General features: G+C 43.4%; 4 protein-coding genes and 1 long non-coding RNA gene across 9 annotated transcripts in view; 2 read left to right on the top strand and 3 right to left on the bottom strand.

Annotated features, from left to right (window-relative positions):
- Positions 1–8,323, bottom strand: part of LOC125768155 (ankyrin repeat and BTB/POZ domain-containing protein 2) — a 79,718-nt gene extending 71,395 nt beyond the window's left edge. The window contains exons 1-2 of the mRNA XM_049435447.1: positions 7,564–8,323; positions 5,214–5,906 (exon numbers count right to left, since the gene is read on the bottom strand). The gene's annotated coding sequence lies outside the window, so the exon portion shown is untranslated. The remainder of the gene's footprint in view (positions 1–5,213; positions 5,907–7,563) is intronic.
- A 2,458-nt stretch (positions 8,324–10,781) lies between these two features.
- LOC125771737 (inosine-uridine preferring nucleoside hydrolase-like) lies at positions 10,782–12,249 on the top strand. Its single transcript, XM_049442683.1, has 2 exons — positions 10,782–10,905; positions 10,975–12,249. The coding sequence occupies exon 2, from the start codon at positions 11,133–11,135 to the stop codon at positions 12,072–12,074; it is 942 nt and encodes a 313-aa protein (XP_049298640.1). The 5' UTR covers positions 10,782–10,905; positions 10,975–11,132; the 3' UTR covers positions 12,075–12,249.
- A 257-nt stretch (positions 12,250–12,506) lies between these two features.
- Positions 12,507–14,401, top strand: LOC125771738 (ADP-ribosylation factor-like protein 1). Its single transcript, XM_049442684.1, has 4 exons — positions 12,507–12,800; positions 12,948–13,164; positions 13,243–13,354; positions 13,430–14,401. The coding sequence occupies exons 1-4, from the start codon at positions 12,797–12,799 to the stop codon at positions 13,637–13,639; spliced, it is 543 nt and encodes a 180-aa protein (XP_049298641.1). The 5' UTR covers positions 12,507–12,796; the 3' UTR covers positions 13,640–14,401.
- LOC125771736 (DNA polymerase delta catalytic subunit) lies at positions 14,377–18,589 on the bottom strand. The gene is made up of 3 exons (XM_049442682.1): positions 17,997–18,589; positions 17,772–17,915; positions 14,377–17,690 (listed from the first exon to the last, which is right to left on the bottom strand). Exons 2-3 carry the CDS (start codon positions 17,843–17,845, stop codon positions 14,483–14,485), a joined length of 3,282 nt encoding a protein of 1,093 aa, XP_049298639.1. The 5' UTR covers positions 17,846–17,915; positions 17,997–18,589; the 3' UTR covers positions 14,377–14,482.
- Positions 18,590–18,981: 392 nt separating this feature from the next.
- Positions 18,982–23,737, bottom strand: LOC125767117 (uncharacterized). 5 transcript variants are annotated; one of them, XR_007418732.1, is made up of 3 exons: positions 23,207–23,737; positions 21,018–22,301; positions 18,982–19,208 (listed from the first exon to the last, which is right to left on the bottom strand). It is a non-coding gene; the product is annotated as an uncharacterized LOC125767117 (long non-coding RNA). The 5 variants fall into 5 exon arrangements; XR_007418734.1 differs by lacking the exon at positions 18,982–19,208 and adding an exon at positions 19,232–19,398; XR_007418731.1 differs by lacking the exon at positions 18,982–19,208 and adding an exon at positions 19,929–20,112.
- Positions 23,738–24,594: the final 857 nt, after the last annotated feature.

The raw sequence follows: 24,594 nt of genomic DNA, 5'->3' as shown, positions 1-24,594 counted from the left end.
GATCTCCCTTAAACGGTTTTCATTTCTTCGGTTTGCTTTTCCGCGTTCTCATCTGTACACTACCAAACACACCACCAAGATTACCACGCACTTCTCTATTAACGGGGCTGGGTATTTGATTAATTCTCATTCAAACTGCTACACAATGTTGCAGTTTAGTGCCTGCACTGTCATGCCCTTCTTCGTTCGATTCTGGGCACAAAGTGTCGGGCGGATAAACTGAATTCAATCGTCCATCGCGACACGTCGCATATTTCAAGCCTTCGGGGTACGGTCAACCGATCTGATACGATGGTACTGGTGCATTGCTTCCTAGACGAGGCAGCACTGCGAAACGGTTCCGAGGACTCTACAATGTCTGTGTTGCGTGTGCCGATCCGGCCGGCAAGAATCACCAACTGACGTGGACACATCGCAATACTGACGGAAGGAATGCGGACCTTTCTCGGATGGACAACGCCTACGGATGCCAATCTCGTTGCGAATCAATGCAAAAGGAAGGTATCCGAACCGTTTCCCTATGTATCGATATGTCAGGACCGATTGTGCCGAGAACTTTACTTAAGTACTACAGTTTGGTGTGCTGACAAGCTAACAAAGACACCAAGCAATAATCACATGCTGAGAAGAACCGTGGCGCTAAAGAGATACGCTACAAGACAACTCAGAACATTCAATTCCTTTTCGATATAGACGTCAGTGATGTTTGGTTTTCCTGGGTACGTAAAGATGCGCTGTTTCCGAGTAATGTACAGACTTGTGTAGTCATAAGATCTTTAAAGTTCTTAGAATTCTTATTGGCGAGTATCGGATATCTAAAGAAAGTTCTTATCAGCTACACCAAGAACATACGAACTTGAGATATCTGAGTCTCTCTTCAAAACTAAGAACAGCTAAAAAGTCTGTATCTGACAAGTAAGTCAGTGATCTGGAGCTTTGATACTTTTATGGCTTTTCCATGAAATCATTTTGAAGAGCACTCATAGAGCATTGGCGTGTCTGCCTGTTTTTCTTCAAGGTTCCTTGAATAAAGAGCCACAGACTAAAATTATAAATTCCAACCATCCAGAGCTACTCGTGACACATATTAGTGTCAGTTACACTGATATATCTCAAGCATCTTAAGTTTGAATAAACACACATCAATTAGTATGCTTATCGTACAATAATTGCATTTCCCACCCAGAAACTTTACGATGAATATAAGCCAGTTACGATACCGAAAGAAGCTCTACCTAAAGAGCCCAGATGAGATCTTCCTTATTGCAGATTCATCATCATCCATTAAGGTGCGAAAAAATGTGTGCCGCATTTCATTTACGAAACCGTTCCTAACCTTACGTGACACAATAGCAGATGAGTGTACGAATGTCTGTACGTACCAACGTCAAAGAAAAACTGGATCACGCAATCACTTCCGCCGTACGCCGGGCAGAAACGGCACAGCCTCTTGCATGCAGGCTGTGCGATTACTCAATGGGAAAATGTATCATATTGGTTTGAATGTTTCGGTGGAAATGAAAACCCCAATTGCCACTCGATTCGAAACCCGACACACTGCCACAGCGGGAGTAGTGTTTCCTCGTTTAGTTGAGTTTGTTTCTGCTTTTAAGCAGAGCAATAGCGGTGAATCGGTAGGAAACAATGGCAGCATTACCATGCGTGTACGTGCGCCTTCGTGCAGCTCAACTTCAGTGACTCTCGCAAGATACGGATAATGTAGTTTTGATGAGCTACAAGCACAACGGAACGGGGATGTGTATGAGTGATCCGATCGCTTGTTATGTTGATCAGTTCCACACTACGAGGTAGTCAATTAATGGCGCGCGCGTGCGCTTGTTATGCAACTGCTGCCGCCGAGCGAAGAGGTCACCATCGGAAGAAACGGTGTCAGCAGACGCAAAGCTAACGTTTCCTAGTATCTTTAATACATTTTTAATATCAACACACCATTTACCAATGTCCGGTGCGACCGTGTAAAAAGTGTGTTTTAGGCAACGGGTCTTAGCTCAGGGTTCGTTTCGGTGCTCTGAACGACGCAGAACTCGTATCGTGCCTAATTGCACTCCATGGCAGCTTTTCAACCTGTCAGAAGGGGAAGGGTGAGAGGGACCTACGGCCGGCCATAAGCGTGGAATGAAGTGTGTATAAACATTTGACGAGTCACATAAAATCGCACATCCTCCCGAGCCGCTGGATAAAAGTCCGCCAGAGTGCCGTAACACGTGAACAAATCACCCTGTTAATCCAAAAGCATTAAGGTAAGGGCGTCGAACACGACCGACGAGAATTCCACGTCCACCCGGACTGGATCACTAAACAAGACCGAAACAAACAACTCCGAACCGAAAGAAAGACATAGAAAATGTGATCAGTTCGCCTAATGGCCGTGTGCTGTTCGAATGTCTTGGATACGCACGAAATGGTGCGTGTGTCTGCTGGTTTGCGCATTGCGTAGAGGAACTCTAAGGGAGGAACCTGCCGCCCGAGGCCCGTTGCAACGAGGCGGTTGTGGAAAAATCTAATTTGCCTCTCTGACTGGCACACGGCAATAAACATCGGTGTATGTGTGTGTGCGCGCGCACACTTTCTGGCCCGTTCTGGGCATGGAACTGGACAAAACAAAACACTGCCACCAGTGCGTAAGACAGAGAGGAAAGTTAAAACAGTATCACAAATCTTTCACCACCTCTAGGAAAGTGGTCTGGGCGCACCAGGGTCGGGTGGCTTCATGTACGCGTGCAAAAGGGCCACGCAGAAACGCGACAACTGTAATTGACTGGAGGCATTGATTTTCTACTTTATCGAGATTCAGAGTCGCTGATGAGTGTTTTTTTTTCTTCCTCCCTCTCCACTGCCAAGACTCCGTTAGATTAGGACGTGGACCAAACATTAGACGAGATAGAGGTGCTCCGAGAAAGGGTGAAAGCAAGTGGCAGAAGTACAACAAAAAACACCGGAGCTTACCTTACCAAAGCGCGACGTAATTAGTACCTCACGTTCACGAGGCACACATCTGCCGGTCGGTGAGTTCACCAGAGTAGTTGCGCAAAACGATTCAACCATTTGCGCACATTGGAATGCACCGCAACGAGCACTAATAGAATAAAACTCGGCAAACGTCTTCTGGTTGGATGAATTTGAGGGAATGTGGAGAAACGACATGACGCACGCACCGGTCATCCGAATGCGACGACATTCTTCTCCAGCGTGTGTGTGTATGTGTGCTATCAGCCTGAGCTTGGGTACGATCGACACCACGACTCCTACTTCGGGGGGAGGTTGCGGCGGTTCTTAGCGCTATCTTACGCCTAGAAACGGCACATTGAAGCATTGGAACCAATCATCTGCCGCTTGCAACTTTCACCACCACCGCGTGCGGAACCGCTGTCACTGTCCACGCAGAGCACGCGAGAGAAGCCGAGAAAATCCAATTAAAGCTCGTTTACATATAATGCGATGTGGAATCAGTTTTCTCGCTTGTTGCCGGGACCGTGCTGAAGTCACCAATCGTCCGACAGGACGACGACGACATGGAAATGATTGAACCACGCCACTATCCGTGAAGATCGCGTCCGAGTCGATGGGGGAGCTGATTTGCGCTTCGCTTGTTCTTCGGCATTAGACGTAAGACGTTTGGAGGTCGCATCAAAGTTTTCATCCGGACGTTAATCCTATCAATACGAAACTCGTGCGCTCGCTGCATGCTTTCACCCGTGTTTTAGGGGTGTCGTTTGTCCACGAACGAGCTACCGTTTAGCAGCGAGCTACCCAGCCTTTGCATACGATCGGCACGTTTGGGCGTCTAAATGGATTAGGTAGCTTTATTTCTCAATTTGGAACTCAATGCGGATGGACAGGGGTGTCTGTTTTTTTATGGACCAGCTACCGGTTTTAGCTTTTCGGGTGGGTCTAGAAGATATATCCTGGATCTGCGAGCTCTGCCAAGGTAGGTGTAATAAGCAGCAGCATAGCTGTGGTGTCATAAGCGATCCCAGCTACAGCGAGGGGTTATGATGTTTAGGGGATTATTCTTCACCACAGAACACAAAAAAACAGCGTCCAACACTCAAACTGCTTGTGGGATGAGTAGGGTAACACGAGCTTTACACATTGCCATCATCAAGACCACACCAAACAGGGTTGCTTTGGTTGCTAAAGGGGAGGATGGGTCTCATCCTAGCCCTGTGTACGTGTAGCGCACACCCATCATCTACACCATAACGAGTTCCATTTATTCATCCACTTTGCTCACACAATTCCCTGCGTCTTTATATATGGTCGTCATCTGGTGAAGTATGCAGATTTTATCGAAACCAATATAAATTGCCCGAGACTTTGTGGGTAATGATGCGCGGTTTCGTTGGTTGGGCCACATCGAGTGATCTATGCTCACTTCTAGTGCAGTCGTTTGCAATTTGAGCTGCAGCTGGATGAACCGAGGTGATGGAGTTACAGACCGATCGAGACTGAATGCCTTCGCATTGAGGATCGTTTCAGTTTATGCGAATCCGTTGTCCGTCCATTCTCATGAATCGCATCATTATGCCAGTAGCCAGTAGTTTGTGATTGTGGCTCATGAACTGCTGAGGAGCTGTTAAAACTCCACATCATCAATATAAACCTTGGTCGACTTTATTTAAAGACCGCACACCCGATACTCGGTAGCTTGAAACAAACATTCATTTGATTTAGCAAGCACAATTATTGGCAAACATATCGATAATCGATAACAGCATATAACCTTGATCGTACCATCTAAAACGAACCGAATCGAAGGGGATAATTAGTGCAAAACAGCAATCAACATAACACACTCAAATTATCTTTCGACCGATCACCGATCGAGCCGTGGTAAAGAAGTGGAGTCGAGCGCAAATCTGTCTCACGAACATGGGATGCAAAATTTATATAATACAGCAGATTCGAACAGATACCGACCAGCATGCATCGGGTGTTGTCCTGCTTTTCATATGCTTTTTCTTTGATGAATGTTGATTTTAATGTCGTTAGACCTACTCTCGAAATGAGTGGAGATCCATTAAAAAAAGGAACCACCAAGTTTGGGCGTGGAATGGAAACGAATCCAAGTCGCAGGAATGAAAGCAAAAAAAAATCCCCACAAAACACCTTGCCGAGACGCCTTACGCGAACTTAAACACCACTAATCCGTGCATGGTACGTGGGGGGGGCAGAAAAGAAGTAAAACCTACCTTACACCGTAGTTTGCAACCGAATGGTCCTCTTCTGGGTCACGGAATGGTTAGCTGGCCTTCCTGTGTTGTCGGGAGATTTTTCGTTTTAACCCCCGTTGGAGAAAAAGGGATCGTTTTTCTAGCTTTCCCCCTCCTTGTGTACCAGCCGCGAATAAACGTTTTCGTAATACGTTAAAATGTTTTAACACCTTTATGCTTCCACCTTAAAGGCACTCACTCCACCATCATCAACACTACCGGGCACATACACAGACGGACACACACACACGCGGACGCAATATATGCACAAAATAATGAGTAATAAATGTTGCCAATTAACGTTTGCCCATGTGGACTGTTGTGCGCGAAGTAACCGGGTCGGGAAAATGCTTATAAACAGACACACACACGCGCGGTACACACTTTAGATTTGAGGTTGGGTTGTTTTTCTTCTGCTAAATGCACTTGTGGACATGGATTAGGCAACAAACAAAAAAACTTCTTCGCTGTACGCACGTGTGTAATGGAAACTATGCAACACGATGTCACTCACGATGTGTCTCACCAATATTTCACAACGGACGAGAAACTGGATTTTTTTTCCATTCTGAATTTTCTTGTGTGTGTTCACTGAGCTTAAGCTGATCGCAAATGGGGGATCGCCAAGGTAAGTGTATAAACGTAGAGCAAAATGGCTCGTTTTTGTTCGCGCTGTAAAAAACCAAAAAAAAAAAGATAGACAACAGATTAAAGGTAGCTGATTAGGAGCCAATTCCACGAGCGAGTAACGATGTCACTAAATGTCAACGTTTCGGTAGGAGTGCACTTGCCGTTAAAGTGGCTATTAATCCGTGCTGCCTCGTTACGGTGAAGCAGCCGATCTTATTTTCCCACACGAAACAACAGCCACGAACGCGAACGGGTGTAGTGTGCGCAAAGGCATAAAGGGACACTTCCGTTCGATTGTGCAATTGATGTTTGTACTTGAAATTAGGATTGATTTGAACTTTTTTTCTTGTTGTTTTCGGTTCAACTCAGCCAGCGTCGTTCGACTGGGTTGCAAGAAGCTGATTTGTTGAGGGTGTTTGTATGTGTGTGGGTGTTTTTTTCTCGCACTTGCTTGATCAGGAAGCTTTTGGGTTTGGAAAAAAGGGTCTTCAGTACCATAAGCGATCGTTGGGTGGGCGAAACGGTGTATGAAAAGCTCGACGTACAACCGAACAGGCAAACAAACGAACCGTTCTAGAAGAAGAAAAAAACCCAATGTCAACATGTACACTTCTGTCGGGCTTTAATGCTGTCAATTATTCATTTTTTGTTGTTGTTGTCGCTTTCGGTAAGAAAAAGGTTACCCTACGTAGTTAACACCAGAGTACATACAAAGGGAGGCACACACACACACACACACACAGAGAGGTTGCCGATGGTAAAGAACTCCTTCCGATGCAGTTTGCTTTGGTACGCTATGAAAGCAAACGCCGAGAAGTCTCGAGCAAATCGCAACGTAGCAACGGCTGAACGAAAGACTTGAGCACAGGCGACGAACCCGAGATTGTTTGTTTGGCCGCACGGGTTTAAATTTGTTTATCAAACACATGCACTATATTTTAACCTGTTCCGTGGCATCGGTTTGCTATTGTTTTAAGCCACATGAATAAAAGAGAAGAGTTATTTTTTTCATTTTTCTTTTTTTCTTTTTCATCACAGTTACATTCTTCACTTGAGCACAAATATTCAAATTTCTTCACAAAACATCACCATTGATAACAATTTACTGTTTCTGTTTTCTCGATCACTGTCACTGTTTGACCATTGCGACACAATCAATTGAAAGACATTTTTGTTTTCTTCTGTTTTGTTGCATTTTTCTGGTAGCACAACAGCATGTACATCATTATCTTGTCATGATGTGTCCCGCGAGCGAAACAGAGGCATACACACACCGGAGGGCACAGAAACAAACTAAACCAACCAACCAAAAAAAAAAGGTTACAAAAAGGAACAGAGTGTAAAGAATGTAACCCCATGGGCAGCGGTGGTAAACGCAATTTGACAATTGGAAAATGCAACAAAACGAAATCTGCAACAGGTTCTGGGGCCACTGAACCGGCCAATATAACCGGCTGCATCGACGAAGAAGAAACTGTTCTTCGGTGCTAATCAGCCAATTTTTGAACACCTTTTTTTTGCAAGCGTCGGAAATATGGTGTTGAATGTAAATGGTATTCATTTACAACTATTTATTGACTGTTTATCGCACACTTGCACAATGATTATTTCTTTTCGAATAAAGCACCACACATTGTTCAATCAATTTGAAACCACTGAATAAACCTTTCACAATGGTAAGAAAATTAACTCAACTTACATCAAAACACTGCACTTTGGAATATTCGTATTTTTTTGTTCGATTTATTGTTTTAAGTTTTCTCCACAAGCTTTCACAATCTGTGGTTCGTTCTCGAACCGAGAAAAAAAACCAGATTTTTCCGAGCAGAGCCACTTTCCACAGAACAAGACAGACACTCCCGACTGGCGCAACGCGTCGAAAAGAACTGTACGCGATCTCGATCCCGTGTGAGACTGGATGGAGCGAGCGCCCGCTCAGTGCGATCTCGCACGGAATCATGCATACATATGAAGATTATGCTGTGCGCCGTTCAGCTCTCGAAAACAGCATATTTTTCCTATCGTTTCGCTCTTGTACTCTCTCTCTTTCAATTTCTCTCTCCCTCTCTTTTTGCTTGTGTTTAATGCTTATTTCTCTTGTCGTTTTTTTATGGGCCGTTTTTTCCACTTTTATCATCGCAAGATTCTTTTGAAACATGGTCCATCCCGAGCCTTCGAATGCCAGCAAGATTGCCCGTTCGATGAGGGTCGCCGCGACTTGTACGAGGGCTTAACCTTTTTCTCCAGTTCGGTTCTGTTGCCTCATCTTCCGTTTGCTCACTCTCGTAAGCGTTAGTAGCAAACATCTTGCAAAGACATTCCAGCGAGCGAGGATACACTTACCTGTTCCTTTTTGGTTCGTTGACGAGAGAACGCAACCTTCCTCGCGTTTTCCGCGTTTTCGCTTTGGGAACTTTGGAATGTTTGGTGTATTTGTCGAGAAGAAATGTTAGATTAGGTCTGTATTGTTTTAGGGAGTTTCTTTTTCAGGTCTTTTAAAGTCTTTTAAAGTATAGAAAATAATATTTAACCCAGTGAAATTCTCTTGAACATGGATTTTGCTGATTTACCAAGTTCATCATTCCAATCGCTCGATGTAAGCTCAATGGCGCCTTGGTAGTGGTACTGGCAACGTGTTTAATACACGGGGACATTAAGCCACGCTCAGCAGCGTACTCTTGAACGAGAACGGCAGGGTTCCATGAAAACAACCTTCTTCAAAACATTCAAACATCACCACAAACCGGTGGTCAACCGCAGCTTCCTCTTCTGCAGCATCCCAAAAAGCCAACGGTGTACAGTCGGTAACGAAAACCCCTAAAAAAGAGAACTCCAGAGGAGAAATGATTTCAACGCGAGAGCAAAATTCAAAACGGCGAGAACCATATCTATTGTGTGTCCACACTCTCCGGCACTACGGAGGACACCATATATTCCCGTGCCCAAGTCCCTCTGTGCGCCGTATTGCGTACTGCGTGAATGTCTGCATTGGACACTGGTCAGAGATACGCGCGCGCCAAATTTTCGGTACATTTGGCGCATTTGCTTCCTGTATTCTTGCACCGCATGAACCCAAGTGGCCAGCATCGCAAGTTCATTGCACACCCGGTTTTGACATACTTGAGGGCATCGTTTGCAATGAAATCCGTTGTGGACCTTCCCCAGAAATGTTGTTTGATGCTGTGTCCATACGGCGAGCAGTAACGATCTCGGGCGGAATCAGCATGGTTGACCCCTGGTGGAGAGCTACCATTAATGGACAGGTATTTTCAGTGACGAACGAAACCGGGAACGGCGGTGTTCGAAGGTTCTGTTTGGCTGTGGTTCTTCAAAGCCCTTTTTTTATTGCTCCTGGGAGAAAGGCATCGATCGACGGGTGATCGAACCAAAGCAAAGTTGGCTTGTATTCTTTGAGCCTTTTTTTTGCGTTATTTTTGTCTCATCATTGGACTCGTCGCTCTTGCTCTCGTGCGTACGCTAAAAAAGGGCGAAGCGTAAGGAAAAACGCAACAGAAATGATAACTGTCAATCGTGTCCGCGCCACTAGCGGACCTGGGTGAGTTCGGGGAGTTGCTGAAAATGATACATTCCAAACCGGGTGCGCAGAAGACCGGGATCCGGGAAAGGACATTATCATAATGCCAAAATAACGCTGAAAAGTAATATGTCATTTTGCTGAGGAATTGGCCCGTTCCGTCGCACCGCCGTGCTTCGTACGGGCTCACAAGGCAAAGGTTTAGAGGTTTTTGAAATATGACGCTGATAGGGTGGCAGGGGCAAGCGATTCCGATTCTCGTGCAAATATGTTCATTTATTATGCACAGCAAACCAAGGCGCACGGTACGAGAAACTGCTCATGCTGCGATAAAAATTGATGATATTAATAGTATCGCTACGTTCGATAGGTGTTCTCCGCGAAGTAGAAGATGGAATAGGAAAAGTACTTTGTGTGTTTGTGTGTGTGTTTTTTGGTTTAATTTTATGTTGTATGTCATAGAGCATCAGCGGCTATAAATAGATTGATATATCCTGGAGTGAGCTGATCAAGAATGTTTTCTTTAGAACACTTCACAATTACTCTTTGCGTATAGAGAGTGAGCGCAAGTCAACAGCTCAAACAAGCTCAAAATAGTCACAGAAAGTTGAACAAACAAAATACACATTAGAATTAATGTGACCCAAAAGGTTTGGATATTCGTTCCACGCTACATAATGGAACTAGACACCGGAATCAGGCGATCAGTGCGTAACAGAAAGACGCGGAATGCGCATTCCAACACATTCTGAACGCGAAAGAAAGTATTCGAAACGGTGCGAATGGCACATGCGTCAGGTTGTTAACTGGTCAAGTATAATCTCTTTCAACCAAAAACAACCCCACGCACTAGTCGTACGAAAAGTGGTACGATGCGAAAGATGTTGGAAACTGTGACGGTAGTGAAAGATAATACCCTAGTCGTTGTTAGTGGCCTTGGGCGAATTTTATTGAAAAATTATTCCGAAATTTAGGACATCTCCAACGAGATAGAACTTCTACGGGAGGTAACGGTCATTTTTACGACTTGTGTAGATTGTGTCTAAATCCTTTCTGGAGCGTTGTTGATTTGCACAATCGACAATCAAATGTTGTAGACCGTGCGAGGGTAAGGTGGAAATGATATATATTTACGCGTTCGACCGCATATTAATGTATCACGTAATACGATTCCCTAGATTGATAAAACTAAGTTTTACGACTAAAAATTATCACGGAGATAAGCAAAAGTATAATGAGGCGCTAATATACTACGTAGAAATTTCCTCTATTTTTCGCATGCGAATATAATTTCATCATTTTCAAATAATTTCACCACAACATAAAATTACCACCACGCCATTACTCACTAGGCACCTTACAACTGTCATTATAGCTTGTTGGCTGTCAAACATGCGTTGCACGCGAACGGCGGTAATGCAAAACCAAACAAACAATCAGGAACCTCAGCAGTGCTAGGAACACAATATCAGTGTGTTGTTCTAATTCACATCAGCTGATAACGAGGTATACACGTTATTTGCTCCTCCTAACCCATAGCCTTGTGTTATCTGACTGTCTTTCAACCTTTATCAGTGAACGGGCCAGTTGGTGTGGCTTTACAATACCAATTCATCTCTTGCCAAAGCAAAGAATCAGCACTGAGCAAAACGCGCAATTCAGGATTGTCCAGCTATTCACGGATTAATACTTACTGGCTAGTAGCACACTTGCTGTAAAGAGTCATTCATAAGATGAGTCAACCAAGAAAGGTAATTATCGATCTTGATGTCGGTACGGATGATGCATGGGCCCTGTGGATGCTGCTGAAAGGTGAAAAATCGTCCGGCTACGAGGTGATCGCGATCACGTGCGTGAATGGCAATACAGACGTGGATAACGTGGTGGAAAACACGCTCACCTTATTGACTGCGATCGGTCGTACTGATGTGCCAGTATTCCGTGGTGCCCAGGAACCGTTAATACTTCCAGCAGAAAAGAAAGACGTTAGTAACTTTCACGGTGTAAATGGGCTCGGTGACATTCAGTTCGGGCTCGAGGTCAACCGAACACCGTTGCAACAGGAACATGCGGTTGATGCATTGAAACGACTGATTACACTACACAAAGGACAGGTGGATCTGATCTTTATCGGTCCGCTTACAAATCTGGCGCTTGCTATGAAGCTTCACCCGGGGTTGCTGAAGACGGCTGGACATCTTTACATCATGGGTGGCAATCGGCATGGTGTAGGCAACGTAACGTGGTCGGCTGAGTTCAACTTTCATACCGATCCCGAGGCAGCACAAATCGTTCTTCACAAGGAATACTGTCCGATCACGATTGTGCCGTGGGAGACTTGTCAAAAACATGGACTCCCACTAGAGTGGCGCATGAAAGTGCTTGGTAGAAATGAAACACATCCTGTACTGCGAATACTGAATGCAGTCGAGCAAAAATTGTACAGTCAACGGACGCATTGGATGCCATGCGATGCATATCTGGTTGCTGCGTATATATTGCCATCCTGTGTAGAGAAGGCACAACTCTACTCGGTAGATGTGGAGTTGCACGGTGCGCTAACCCGTGGACAGATGATACTGCATCACCATCAGCAGGGACAGGGCCACGTGCGCATCATTGATGATATAAACGAGGAAATGTTTAAGGATCTGTGCTTCAAAACGGTAGCGTAAGGTGAATGATCAAGATACAGTAGGAACTATTGTATCCAATCCTATTTGTTTTTAATATGACTCAGCGTGCCTTATACAGTAGTCGTTGTAACGTTTAAAATCTCTACATTTATTAGCATTTCCCTGCGTAGTGTTTGTACTATAGGTGAAAATAAAACATTTGCTTTAACTTTAAGCTCCATCCATCGATTTGTTTTGGCCAAGCTTCAACTTATAAAAACCCTGATAAATTATTCGAAAAATGTCTAAATATTTGTAGGAAATTGACCGAAATTTTTGTAAAACTTACTTGAACTGTTTGATAAATGCGGATAAAACTAATTTTTGAATTTTTTAAATAATCAAAATGTCAACAATTTTATCCATCTTTGCTCCCACACAATGTGTTGACAGCGCAAGTTTGACATTTACACGTCAAACATGTAGATGTCAAATATGGGATGATTTTTTTTCGCCAGCAAATTTGTGTCTGACTTGTCCGGTTTTTTGTATTCCGTATTGTGCATATTTTCGGGAGTTAATTTGTGCGACCCATTGAAAGAGAAATCCTTCCAGCGACGGTGATAGTCTCTGCGCGTCGAAGTGGTAAAACTCTGCTGGGTGGGGTGAATAGTGTACCGCAAAACATCAGCAAGCAAAGCCTAATTCCTCCCCTCTGGTGGTTGCGGTTGTCCCTGTTGACACCGTACGTGTGCACAAAAACACAGCGATCTACGTGAAGAATGGGTACGTCTACCGGAGGTTGATGGAATGGAAAGGTGTCTGATAAGAGCGGCCCTTACCAAGCCCTTGGAATGTGTGATATGTGCACGACTGTCGAACCATTTTGGGTTCGATTTGTTGACACTTTCTCATCACACTTTCTTCTCGCAGGTGGACTATTCAGTTACTTTCGGGGGCTGCTAGGCAGCAGGGAGATGCGAATACTGATTCTCGGTCTAGATGGCGCCGGCAAGACGACAATACTGTACCGATTGCAAGTGGGCGAAGTAGTGACCACAATACCGACAATAGGGTTCAACGTGGAACAGGTGACGTACAAAAACCTAAAATTCCAAGTATGGGATCTTGGAGGACAGACCAGCATACGGTAAGCAGACAGCAGTCGTTGGGCATTTACGAACAAATAGGATATGATAAATTAATTTATCCCCTTTCGCGTTTACAGACCATATTGGCGCTGTTATTACAGCAATACAGACGCTATTATCTATGTAGTTGATTCCGCAGATAAGGATAGGATAGGCATATCAAAAGATGAGCTACTTTACATGTTAAGGGTAAGGAACATTTTGATTGTCGTTTCCTGTCTGCAGACTGTTTAGCAAATGCGTTTCCTATCTCGTCCATCGTAGGAAGACGAACTTGCCGGAGCAATACTGGTTGTATTGGCCAACAAACAGGACATGGAGGGATGCATGAGTGTAGCGGAGGTGCATCAAGCGCTCGGACTGGAAGCGCTGAAAAATCGAACGTTCCAAATATTCAAAACATCCGCCACCAAAGGAGAAGGCCTCGACCAGGCCATGGACTGGCTGTCGAACGCGTTACAGGCGAGAAAATAGCTTCGGCAGGGCGAGCGTCTGTCGCGACCGATTTTCAAACGCTTCCCTGTCCCTTCGTTACGTTCGTTCTTTTCGTTCCGCCTCACGTTCCGATCCGTTAAGTATGTGTAGTTTCAAGCGCGGACAACGTCTACCTGGGCAGCTGGGATAGGAGAGATTTCTGTAGAGTACATTCAAACAAAGCTTTCACCGCACCGTCGTACGAAGGCGGCTAATGGATTTATACTTCCATTCCGAACCTTCCTGCGTTCGCTGTGAACGATGCTACGAATACACCGGCATTTCCATACATTGCCAGTCCCGCATGTCGGTCGGAAGGTTCCATTCGGGGTTAACCTTAGCATACTTTATAGCTTACATTTTGTCCTATGCGTTAACGCTTTAATGGTTGTGCTGGACCGTGCCCTCGATCGTCCCAAAACAACCATTGTTTGGAGCTTCGGAGTTAGAATAGTTAGGGATGTACGCTTCCCTGAAACGATTCCTTTTTGTGTGCCACAGTGCCAAAAGGAATGAAAATATCCTGCAATACACCAGACCAATCGTACATCGGTAGTCTCGCATTACCGTGACACCACACATCTTCATTTGCACGTACGCACTCTCCTTCCCGCTCCCGTCGGCGATCGCGCCTGTGGTGCAGCGGAACATCAGGTTCGTTAGATTGAAAAGCATTAATTTTATATTTAAAACAGAAAAAAAACATGATGTACCATTAAACAAATATTATACAAACGTATTAAGTTCAAGCGAACATGGAAACATATTTTATTTTATTTTAGACTTAACGTTACTTAAACTCAAAAAAGAAACTCCCCGCAAGGGTTGGCCGTATTTACGCCATTACCACGTCGGTACACCGAAACGTGCCACGCGCTTCTCTTGCGTTTCCAGCTCCATTTTGATCTTCGTGCGCATGTAAAAGATCGGACAGTCGCGACTGGTGCAGATGACCTCCTCGTGCAGCGAACCCTGGCACCGTTGACATTCCGTCCACAGGCGGCAAAATCGGTCCTCGAGCGTACGTTGCGCTGCCAGTTCCGTCTGAAAGAGCACCGCTTCTTTCGGCGTACAGTGCTGACAGAGTGCTCGACCTTCCTGTCCAACCGCCAACAGTGCCTTGCATCCTAGGCAAGCGTCACGCTTCTTTGTGAATGCTGCCAGTGCACCCACCTTCGAGGTAACCACCGATCGTGTACGGGTGTGATCGCCACGCAGCAAAATCGATTCCGCCTTTTCGCCCAATATTGGCTCGAAGATGCGCAGCAGCGGCTTCGACAGTTGGTTGTCCAGGTAGTAGTTCGCATCGATCGGTATACAGTTCTCGAGCACGTAGATCGGATCCTCCGCCTTCATGTAGGCGGGAGTGTTTTTGGCGGCAGCGATCAGCACGTAAGGGACGCGATCACCCAGCTTGGGTGCGTTGCCCGGATCACGCTTCTTCATTTTGTTGGCCAGCTCGACGTGCGCCTGCTTAGCGGCGTAATCACTTTTCGCCAGTTCCTTCGTAATGACCAGCTGCGAGATGTCGATCCGGTTGCACAGCAGATCGGAGATCGTTTGCTTCGCGTACTCGATCGCACCGTCCGGATTGCGCTCGATCAGCAGCTTCTGCAGGCAGTTGTTCATGAGATTCGCCACCAGCGGAGAGTTGTCGCGCCGTACCGTTTCGATACCTTTGCAATCCATCTTATCGTACTTGTCGGGGCGCGTAAAGTAAAGACCCGCGTAGCGCTTTTTGTTTATCAACAGGTACGGATAGTAAACCTTCTCGAACTCCAGCTTGATCGGTTTGACGAACTTCGCGCTCACGTAGTCGGCCGCTTCCCTGCCCAGCTCCATGCTGCGCTCAAGCGTTTTCACACCAAAATTCACCATCACCGAATCGGTGTCACCGTAAATTACGACCGCATCATTTTCGTACCCATTCTCCACCGTGTACCGCTGCTCAACTTCCTGCTTCGTTTGCTCGATCATCGTTCGCCCGTACGCCGTTACCGAGCCGGAAATTTCCAGACACGGTAACTTTCCGACCTGCGCACCGGTAAAGCCGTACACGGAGTTGGCCGAAATTTTGAGCGCCAGCTGTCTACCGTCCAGTACCGATCGTTTGAACGGATCAGTTTCAACCTTCAGATCGGCTTTAGCGCGCTTACGAGCCGCCAGGAGAGATTCGAGAATTTCCGGCAATATGCCCTTGCGCACGGACGACTTTACGAACACATTGTTTGCCGGTGTGTGCGTTAGCTGATCCGGACTAAGCGCCAGTTTGTCCTTCATGTTGGGCTGCACGAGCGTCGTGTAGCAGAGATTATGCGCCATCATAATGCTCGGGTACAGGGAGGCAAAATCTAGCGTGGAGATGGGATTGGCGTAGTAACCACGCTTCGGCTCAATAACCGTTGCACCTTCGTACTGTTCATCCGAACCGGAGCTTTGATAGGATGGAATTAAATACCCGGCCACTTTCGACTTGCGAAGCAGCTGGCTCATCACCTTTATCTGCTGGCCGCGCGTTAAAAGGCAAGCGAGCGGGACACCCGTCACACGCGCCATCTCCATGTAGTTCACGATGCACATCAGTTTGTTCAATAGCCGCAGCGGAAGGTACGCATCCTTCAGACAGTACATTGCCAACCGGCGGCGCGTTTGATCGCTTTCGTTCTGCAAATCCGTTATGATGCTGTGATGTACGTCCTCCTTCTGTTCCTGCAAGAAATGGTAACTGACCGCGTTCAGCGTGTACGACCGTAGCTTGTAGTCGCGGAGCAACACGAACAGCAAGTCGAACGGTACGCGCCCTTCGAAGTTTACGAACTTGTTCTCCCTTCGGCCCATCTGCTTCGACTGTATGACGGTATCCTTGATGACCGATCGAATGTTGGTGACGCGCCCGAGATACTCGAAGCCTTTCACCTTCAGATGGTTGGCCCGGTTCAGCAGGTACGGTACGTCGAAGTTGTTAATGTTGTACCCGGTCAGAATGTCGGGATCGAGTTGGCGCACAAAGCTTGCCCATTCGTCCAGCAGCTCCTGTTCCGTGTTGTAGCTAAGCACCTGAGCACCAACGATCGGTGCGCACGTTTTCAGCGTAAACACATTGCGCAGGAACGGTTCCTGTTCGCCCTGTCGAATGACCATGTTAGCGATTTGAATCACCGGATCGTGCTGTGGCTCGGGAAAGATGCCCTTTCTACCGGCGCACTCGATATCGAAGCTTAGGATGCGGAACGGTGCCACCTTAGCCCATTCGCCTTCGGGATCGTGTGCTATAAACGCATTGTACGCCACGTCCACCTCGAGCTGGCAACGTGTTTCCGGCGCGAGACGATCGCCCTTGTGTCGATAGCTCCATTTACCGGCCGGCAGCTCGATCCAGCTGCATCCAACCACGCCGGTGTCCACCATGAAGCGGATGTCGAAATCGATGTTACTTTCGTACACACGACAGTCCTGAAAATCCATCGACGGCATCATGTGTTCCCGTTCCAGCAATCGTTTCACAGCCGCTAGCAGCTTCGGTAAGGTCACCGTAACGCGGATGAACTGAAACAGATCCTCACCGTTGTAGCCCATGATGGATTGGCGTTCCACTAGCTCCACATCCAGCACTGCTTCCTGCACGTTAACCTTGTTCGATCGCATATCGTTCAGCACGGATTTGTCGAGTGCCGCACGAAATTCTGGCAAGTGCGATTTGGTGAAACCACGCGGTGCCGCCACGTAAAGGTAGGGCAGAAATCCGTGTACATGTGCGCACACCGAATTTCCTTCCATCGTAACACCGAACATTCGCATTATGGGAATTGGACCAATCTGCGCACCGGGCATACCGGCCATCGGCTGCCCGATGTAGTTATCGATATCAATTTGCTGAAAAACAAGCGCATCTTTGTGGGGATCTAACCGTGCCGGTGCCGGACGACTCCATTTGGCACAAGTGTTTTCATTCTCCGGTCCAAGGCCGATGCGTGCGGTGTCCGCGTCGTCATCGAAATTGGCCAGTTCCGCCTCGAAGTAACTTTCAAACTCTTCTTCATCGTCTTCTCCGCTGATGTGGTGATGAAATTATAACAAAGAAATTGTATATCAGTGGATTGGTGCTTCTTTCGAAACGATCTTTGATGCTTACCGGAACTTTTTCGGTCCACTAGAAGACGAAGCTGCTTCGTTGGGTTTGGTAAAGGGTTTACGCTTGGAGTTCATTTAGCAACCAGCATTCAATAAGCGCCAAACGTCTACCAACCGTGCGGACACTCTTCTGGGGAAGTTCAAACTGAGAAGTAAAGAAAAACTAATCCAACGAACAAGCGCCGGATTTAACACACCGATAGCACAATAGAAATAGTCAAATTACAACTGAATTAGGCAGAAATATCGCTTCGTAAAACACCGGAACAAAGCAGCAAGCTTTGCGCACAATTCTATTGACACCACAACATTTGGCGGTAAAAATATTAAATTCCCAGTGGACAAAATTGTCCAAACAAAGTAGCTGTCAAAAACGAATGCGGTGAAGCGGGTGTAAATAATCGTTAATTTAAAGATAGCAGACCATTCTTAGCTCGTATCAAATAGTTGTTCGAAAACAGTTTAACGAGGTAAATTTCCATTTGTTTCTCCAATTGCTTTCTCCAGCTTCATTTTATTCCTCCACATCGATTCATGCAAACGATCATCACGAGAACGAACGTTTTTCTGAATGTTGTTATCAAGAGAACATGCTAGGCAAGAGGTAACAGTAATGAATTAGTAATGTAACGCAATGTAACAATGTAATGTAACGCTCATTAGAGATGAGAATAACAACTCTTTTTAGTGAATCAACTCAGAGTGAATGAGTCGTTATTAGGAGTCAGCTCGTTTAACAACTCATTTCGGAGTCAGAAAAAACCCGGCATAAGCGTATAAGTTAAGGTTCGGTAATTTTACTCACTCATGAGTAGTGTTGGGTCAAGAGCGAAAGAGGTACCTCAATCGCTCCGCTCATCTTATTGTGCGCGCTCCCGCACAGCCCACGGGAAAAAGAGGTAGCTCCGTACGGAGCGCTACACACAGGAGCGATTGTGCGATGCCAGGAGCGAAGTTTCGCACCACAAGGAGCGCTACACACAGGAGCGATTATGCGATGCGCTCCCATTTGAAAATTTCCTAAGGCTATAGACTTGGCTTTTTTTTGGGAAATTTAGCAAAAAATTTATAAATGTGATATATTTTAATGGGAATTTGTTGCAATAAGTTTCTTTTCACTTAAGCAGTGCTTTAAATTTAAAAATGAATAAAAAATCAGAAAAATCTTTTTAAAAAATTTTCAACTCGAAAATTTCATAAGGGGTACCCCTTGCCATTTTTTTGAGAATTTTGCAAAAAAAATTAAATTGATTTATTTTAATGCCAATTGGTTGCAATGACTTTCTTTTCACTCAAATAATGCTTAAAATATAAAAAAGAGTAAAAAATCAGAAAAAATTGAAAAAAATATAAAAATTTGAAAATTTCATAAGACTCATTTTTGCACCAAATTTTGCCTATAACTCGGTCGGTATCCAACAGATCGCCAATCTTTAACCTGTGGTCGATAGATGGCAACAATGGCTACATTTTCTTCTTGGACGGCTTTGCCCTCAAATGTCTGTGCCAGAAGTTATTCGAGGAACCAAGTTCCTTACCCTGTTTGAGAAAATGTAAAATTTTCCTCATTTTTGCACCAAGTTTTGCCTATAACTCGGTCGGTATCCAACGGATCGCCAATCTTTAACCTGTGGTCGATAGATGGCAACAATGGCTACATTTTTTTCTTGGACGGCCTTGCCCTCAGATGTCTGTGCCAGAAGTTATTCGAGGAACCAAGTTCCTTACCCTGTTTGAGAAAATGTAAAATTTTCCTCATTTTTCACCAATGTAGCAAAATTTATAAATGTGATATATTTTAATGGGAATTTGTTGCAACGAGTTTCTTTTCACTCAAATAATGCTTTAAATTAAAAAAAGTGTAAAAAATGAGAAAAAAAATTTCAAAAAATTTTCAACTCGAAAATTTCATAAGGGGTACCCCTTGCCATTTTTTTGAGAATTTTGCAAAAAAAATTAAATTGATTTATTTTAATGCCAATTGGTTGCAATGACTTTCTTTTCACTCAAATAATGCTTAAAATATAAAAAAGAGTAAAAAATCAGAAAAAATTGAAAAAAATATAAAAATTTGAAAATTTCATAAGACTCATTTTTGCACCAAATTTTGCCTATAACTCGGTCGGTATCCAACGGATCGCCAATCTTTAACCTGTGGTCGATAGATGCCAACAATGGCTACATTTTCTTCTTGGACGGCCTTGCCCTCAGATGTCTGTGCCAGAAGTTATTTGAGGAACCAAGTTCCTTACCCTGTTTGAGAAAATGTAAAATTTTCCTCATTTTTGCACCAACTTTTGCCTATAACTCGGTCGGTATCCAACGGATCGCCAATATTTAACCTGTGGTCGATAGATGGCAACAATGGCTACATTTTTTTCTTGGACGGCCTTGCCCTCAGATGTCTGTGCCAGAAGTTATTCGAGGAACCAAGTTCCTTAGCCTGTTTGAGAAAATGTAAAATTTTCCTCATTTTTGCACCAAGTTTTGCCTATAACTCGGTCGGTATCCAACGGATCGCCAATCTTTAACCTGTGGTCGATAGATGGCAACAATGGCTACATTTTCTTCTTGGACGGCTTTGCCCTCAAATGTCTGTGCCAGAAGTTATTCGAGGAACCAAGTTCCTTACCCTGTTTGAGAAAATGTAAAATTTTCCTCATTTTTGCACCAAGTTTTGTCTATAACTCGGTCGGTATCCAACGGATCGCTAATCTTTAACCTGTGGTCGATAGATGGCAACAATGGCTACATTTTCTTCTTGGACGGCCATGCCCTCAGATGTCTGTGCCAGAAGTTATTCGAGAAACCAAGTTCCATACCCTGTTTGAGAAAATGTAAAATTTTCCTCATTTTTCACCAATGTAGCAAAATTTATAAATGTGATATATTTTAATGGGAATTTGTTGCAATGAGTTTCTTTTCACTCAAATAATGCTTTAAATTAAAAAAAATGTAAAAAATGAGAAAAAAAAATTTCAAAAAATTTTCAACTCGAAAATTTCATAAGGGGTACCCCTTGCTATTTTTTTGAGAATTTTGCAAAAAAATATAAATTGATTTATTTTAATGCCAATTGGTTGCAATGACTTTCTTTTCACTCAAATAATGCTTAAAATATAAAAAAGAGTAAAAAATCAGAAAAAATTGAAAAAAATATAAAAATTTGAAAATTTCATAAGACTCATTTTTGCACCAAATTTTGCCTATAACTCGGTCGGTATCCAACGGATCGCCAATCTTTAACCTGTGGTCGATAGATGGCAACAATGGCTACATTTTCTTCTTGGACGGCCTTGCCCTCAGATGTCTGTGCCAGAAGTTATTCGAGGAACCAAGTTCCTTACCCTGTTTGAGAAAATGTAAAATTTTCCTCATTTTTGCACCAACTTTTGCCTATAACTCGGTCGGTATCCAACGGATCGCCAATCTTTAACCTGTGGTCGATAGATGGCAACAATGGCTACATTTTCTTCTTGGACGGCTTTGCCCTCAAATGTCTGTGCCAGAAGTTATTCGAGGAACCAAGTTCCTTACCCTGTTTGAGAAAATGTAAAATTTTCCTCATTTTTGCACCAAGTTTTGTCTATAACTCGGTCGGTATCCAACGGATCGCCAATCTTTAACCTGTGGTCGATAGATGGCAACAATGGCTACATTTTTTTCTTGGACGGCCTTGCCCTCAGATGTCTGTGCCAGAAGTTATTCGAGGAACCAAGTTCCTTAGCCTGTTTGAGAAAATGTAAAATTTTCCTCATTTTTGCACCAAGTTTTGCCTATAACTCGGTCGGTATCCAACGGATCGCCAATCCTTAACCTGTGGTCGATAGATGGCAACAATGGCTACATTTTCTTCTTGGACGGCCTTGCCCTCAGATGTCTGTGCCAGAAGTTATTTGAGGAACCAAGTTCCTTACCCTGTTTGAGAAAATGTAAAATTTTCCTCATTTTTGCACCAACTTTTGCCTATAACTCGGTCGGTATCCAACGGATCGCTAATCTTTAACCTGTGGTCGATAGATGGCACCAATGGCTACATTTTCTTCTTGGACGGCCTTGCCCTCAGATGTCTGTGCCAGAAGTTATTCGAGAAACCAAGTTCCATACCCTGTTTGAGAAAATGTAAAATTTTCCTCATTTTTCACCAATGTAGCAAAATTTATAAATGTGATATATTTTAATGGGAATTTGTTGCAATGAGTTTCTTTTCACTCAAATAATGCTTTAAATTAAAAAAAGTGTAAAAAATGAGAAAAAAAATTTCAAAAAATTTTCAACTCGAAAATTTCATAAGGGGTACCCCTTGCTATTTTTTTGAGAAATTTTGCAAAAAAATTTAAATTGATTTATTTTAATGCCAATTGGTTGCAATGACTTTCTTTTCACTCAAATAATGCTTAAAATATAAAAAAGAGTAAAAAATCAGAAAAAATTGAAAAAATATAAAAATTTGAAAATTTCATAAGACTCATTTTTGCACCAAATTTTGCCTATAACTCGGTCGGTATCCAACGGATCGCCAATCTTTAACCTGTGGTCGATAGATGCCAACAATGGCTACATTTTCTTCTTGGACGGCCTTGCCCTCAGATGTCTGTGCCAGAAGTTATTTGAGGAACCAAGTTCCTTACCCTGTTTGAGAAAATGTAAAATTTTCCTCATTTTTGCACCAACTTTTGCCTATAACTCGGTCGGTATCCAACGGATCGCCAATCTTTAACCTGTGGTCGATAGATGGCACCAATGGCTACATTTTCTTCTTGGACGGCCATGCTCTCAGATGTCTGTGCCAGAAGTTATTCGAGAAACCAAGTTTCATACCCTGTTTGAGAAAATGTAAAATTTTCCTCATTTTTCACCAATGTAGCAAAATTTATAAATGTGATATATTTTAATGGGAATTTGTTGCAATGAGTTTCTTTTCACTCAAATAATGCTTTAAATTAAAAATAGTGTAAAAAATGAGAAAAAAAATTTCAAAAAATTTTCAACTCGAAAATTTCGTAAGGGGTACCCCTTGCCATTTTTTTGAGAAATTTTGCAAAAAAAATTAAATTGATTTATTTTAATGCCAATTGGTTGCAATGACTTTCTTTTCACTCAAATAATGCTTAAAATATAAAAAAGAGTAAAAAATCAGAAAAAATTGAAAAAAATATAAAAATTTGAAAATTTCATAAGACTCATTTTTGCACCAAATTTTGCCTATAACTCGGCCGGTATCCAACGGATCGCCAATCTTTAACCTGTGGTCGATAGATGGCAACAATGGCTACATTTTCTTCTTGGACGGCCTTGCAATCAGATGTCTGTGCCAGAAGTTATTCGCGGAACCAAGTTCCTTACCCTGTTTGAGAAAACGTAAAATTTTCTTCATTTTTGCACCAACTTTTGCCTATAACTCGGTCGGTATCCAACGGATCGCCAATCTTTAACCTGTGGTCGATAGATGGCAACAATGGCTACATTTTCTTCTTGGACGGCCTTGCCCTCAGATGTCTGTGCCAGAAGTTATTTGAGGAACCAAGTTCCTTACCCTGTTTGAGAAAATGTAAAATTTTCCTCATTTTTGCACCAACTTTTGCCTATAACTCGGTCGGTATCCAACGGATCGCCAATCTTTAACCTGTGGTCGATAGATGGCACCAATGGCTACATTTTCTTCTTGGACGGCCATGCTCTCAGATGTCTGTGCCAGAAGTTATTCGCGGAACCAAGTTCCATACCCTGTTTGAGAAAATGTAAAATTTTCCTCATTTTTCACCAATGTAGCAAAATTTATAAATGTGATATATTTTAATGGGAATTTGTTGCAATGAGTTTCTTTTCACTCAAATAATGCTTTAAATTAAAAAAAGTGTAAAAAATGAGAAAAAAAATTTCAAAAAATTTTCAACTCGAAAATTTCATAAGGGGTACCCCTTGCCATTTTTTTGAGAAATTTTGCAAAAAAAATTAAATTGATTTTTTTAAATGCCAATTGGTTGCAATGACTTTCTTTTCACTCAAATAATGCTTAAAATTAAAAAAAGTGTAAAAAAATCAGAAAAAATTGAAAAAATATAAAAATTTGAAAATTTCATAAGACTCATTTTTGCACCAAATTTTGCCTATAACTCGGGGTACTCAAACAATGCTTTAAATTAAAAAAAAAGATAAAAAATAATAAAAAAATGTAAAAAATCTATAAATTTGTCAATCTACTAAGGCTTATTTTTGCACCAATTTTTGTCTATAACTCGGTTGCAAATTAATTTTATTCGCTCAGCAGAAGTAAAACATGAAAACCGAGGGTAAAGAGACCCTCGAGGTATCCAACAGAACAACCCAATGTAGTTGACGATCTACGAACAGCAAATGTTATTTCGCTCAAAACATACGGTTGAGTGGGATATCGGTAGAAAATGTGTTCTGAATTTGGTCACCTTCTATGAAAAGTGTAACGTTGTGGGTATTAAGTACACAAAGCCACTTATGAAACAGTTCACTCCAACATCGGTCCAAAACTTCATACCCATCCATCCATCACTGTCAAGCTCAAGTTTAGTGACCATCGTCCGTTATCCGACCATCGGAATTGGTCGGTCAAAATGTAACATACATAACTCGACACCGAAAATTGTACGATTGAATGTGTAGCTTGTGTCCCAGTTCCATACAATTGTGAGCCCCTTTTAACGCTATCCTTGATTCCGTGGAAAGGATGGAGAAGGATCATAAATTTCCCCCTAATTTCATTGCTCGAGCGTGCAAGGGTTCCATTTTTGATTAAAACACATTTCAAGGGAGAGAATGTGTGCTGTGAATAATCGGGATTTAGAAAT

The sequence above is a fragment of the Anopheles funestus genome, chromosome 3RL (genome assembly GCF_943734845.2).
Source record: "Anopheles funestus chromosome 3RL, idAnoFuneDA-416_04, whole genome shotgun sequence".
Classification (NCBI taxonomy): domain Eukaryota; kingdom Metazoa; phylum Arthropoda; class Insecta; order Diptera; family Culicidae; genus Anopheles; species Anopheles funestus.
The sequence above is the reverse complement of the archived record's forward strand: the minus strand, read 5'-3'. Positions and strand labels throughout refer to the sequence as shown.

Coding starts and splice junctions, on each gene's coding strand:
- LOC125771737 (XM_049442683.1), top strand. CDS start 11,133: ATGAGTCAACCAAGAAAGGTAATTATCGATCTTGATGTCGGTACGGAT.
- LOC125771738 (XM_049442684.1), top strand. Junction 13,165..13,242: donor GGAGGACAGACCAGCATACG/GTAAGCAGACAG, acceptor TCGCGTTTACAG/ACCATATTGGCGCTGTTATT. Junction 13,355..13,429: donor AGCTACTTTACATGTTAAGG/GTAAGGAACATT, acceptor CGTCCATCGTAG/GAAGACGAACTTGCCGGAGC.
- LOC125771736 (XM_049442682.1), bottom strand. CDS start 17,845: ATGAACTCCAAGCGTAAACCCTTTACCAAACCCAACGAAGCAGCTTCG. Junction 17,691..17,771: donor AGTGGACCGAAAAAGTTCCG/GTAAGCATCAAA, acceptor TCACCACATCAG/CGGAGAAGACGATGAAGAAG.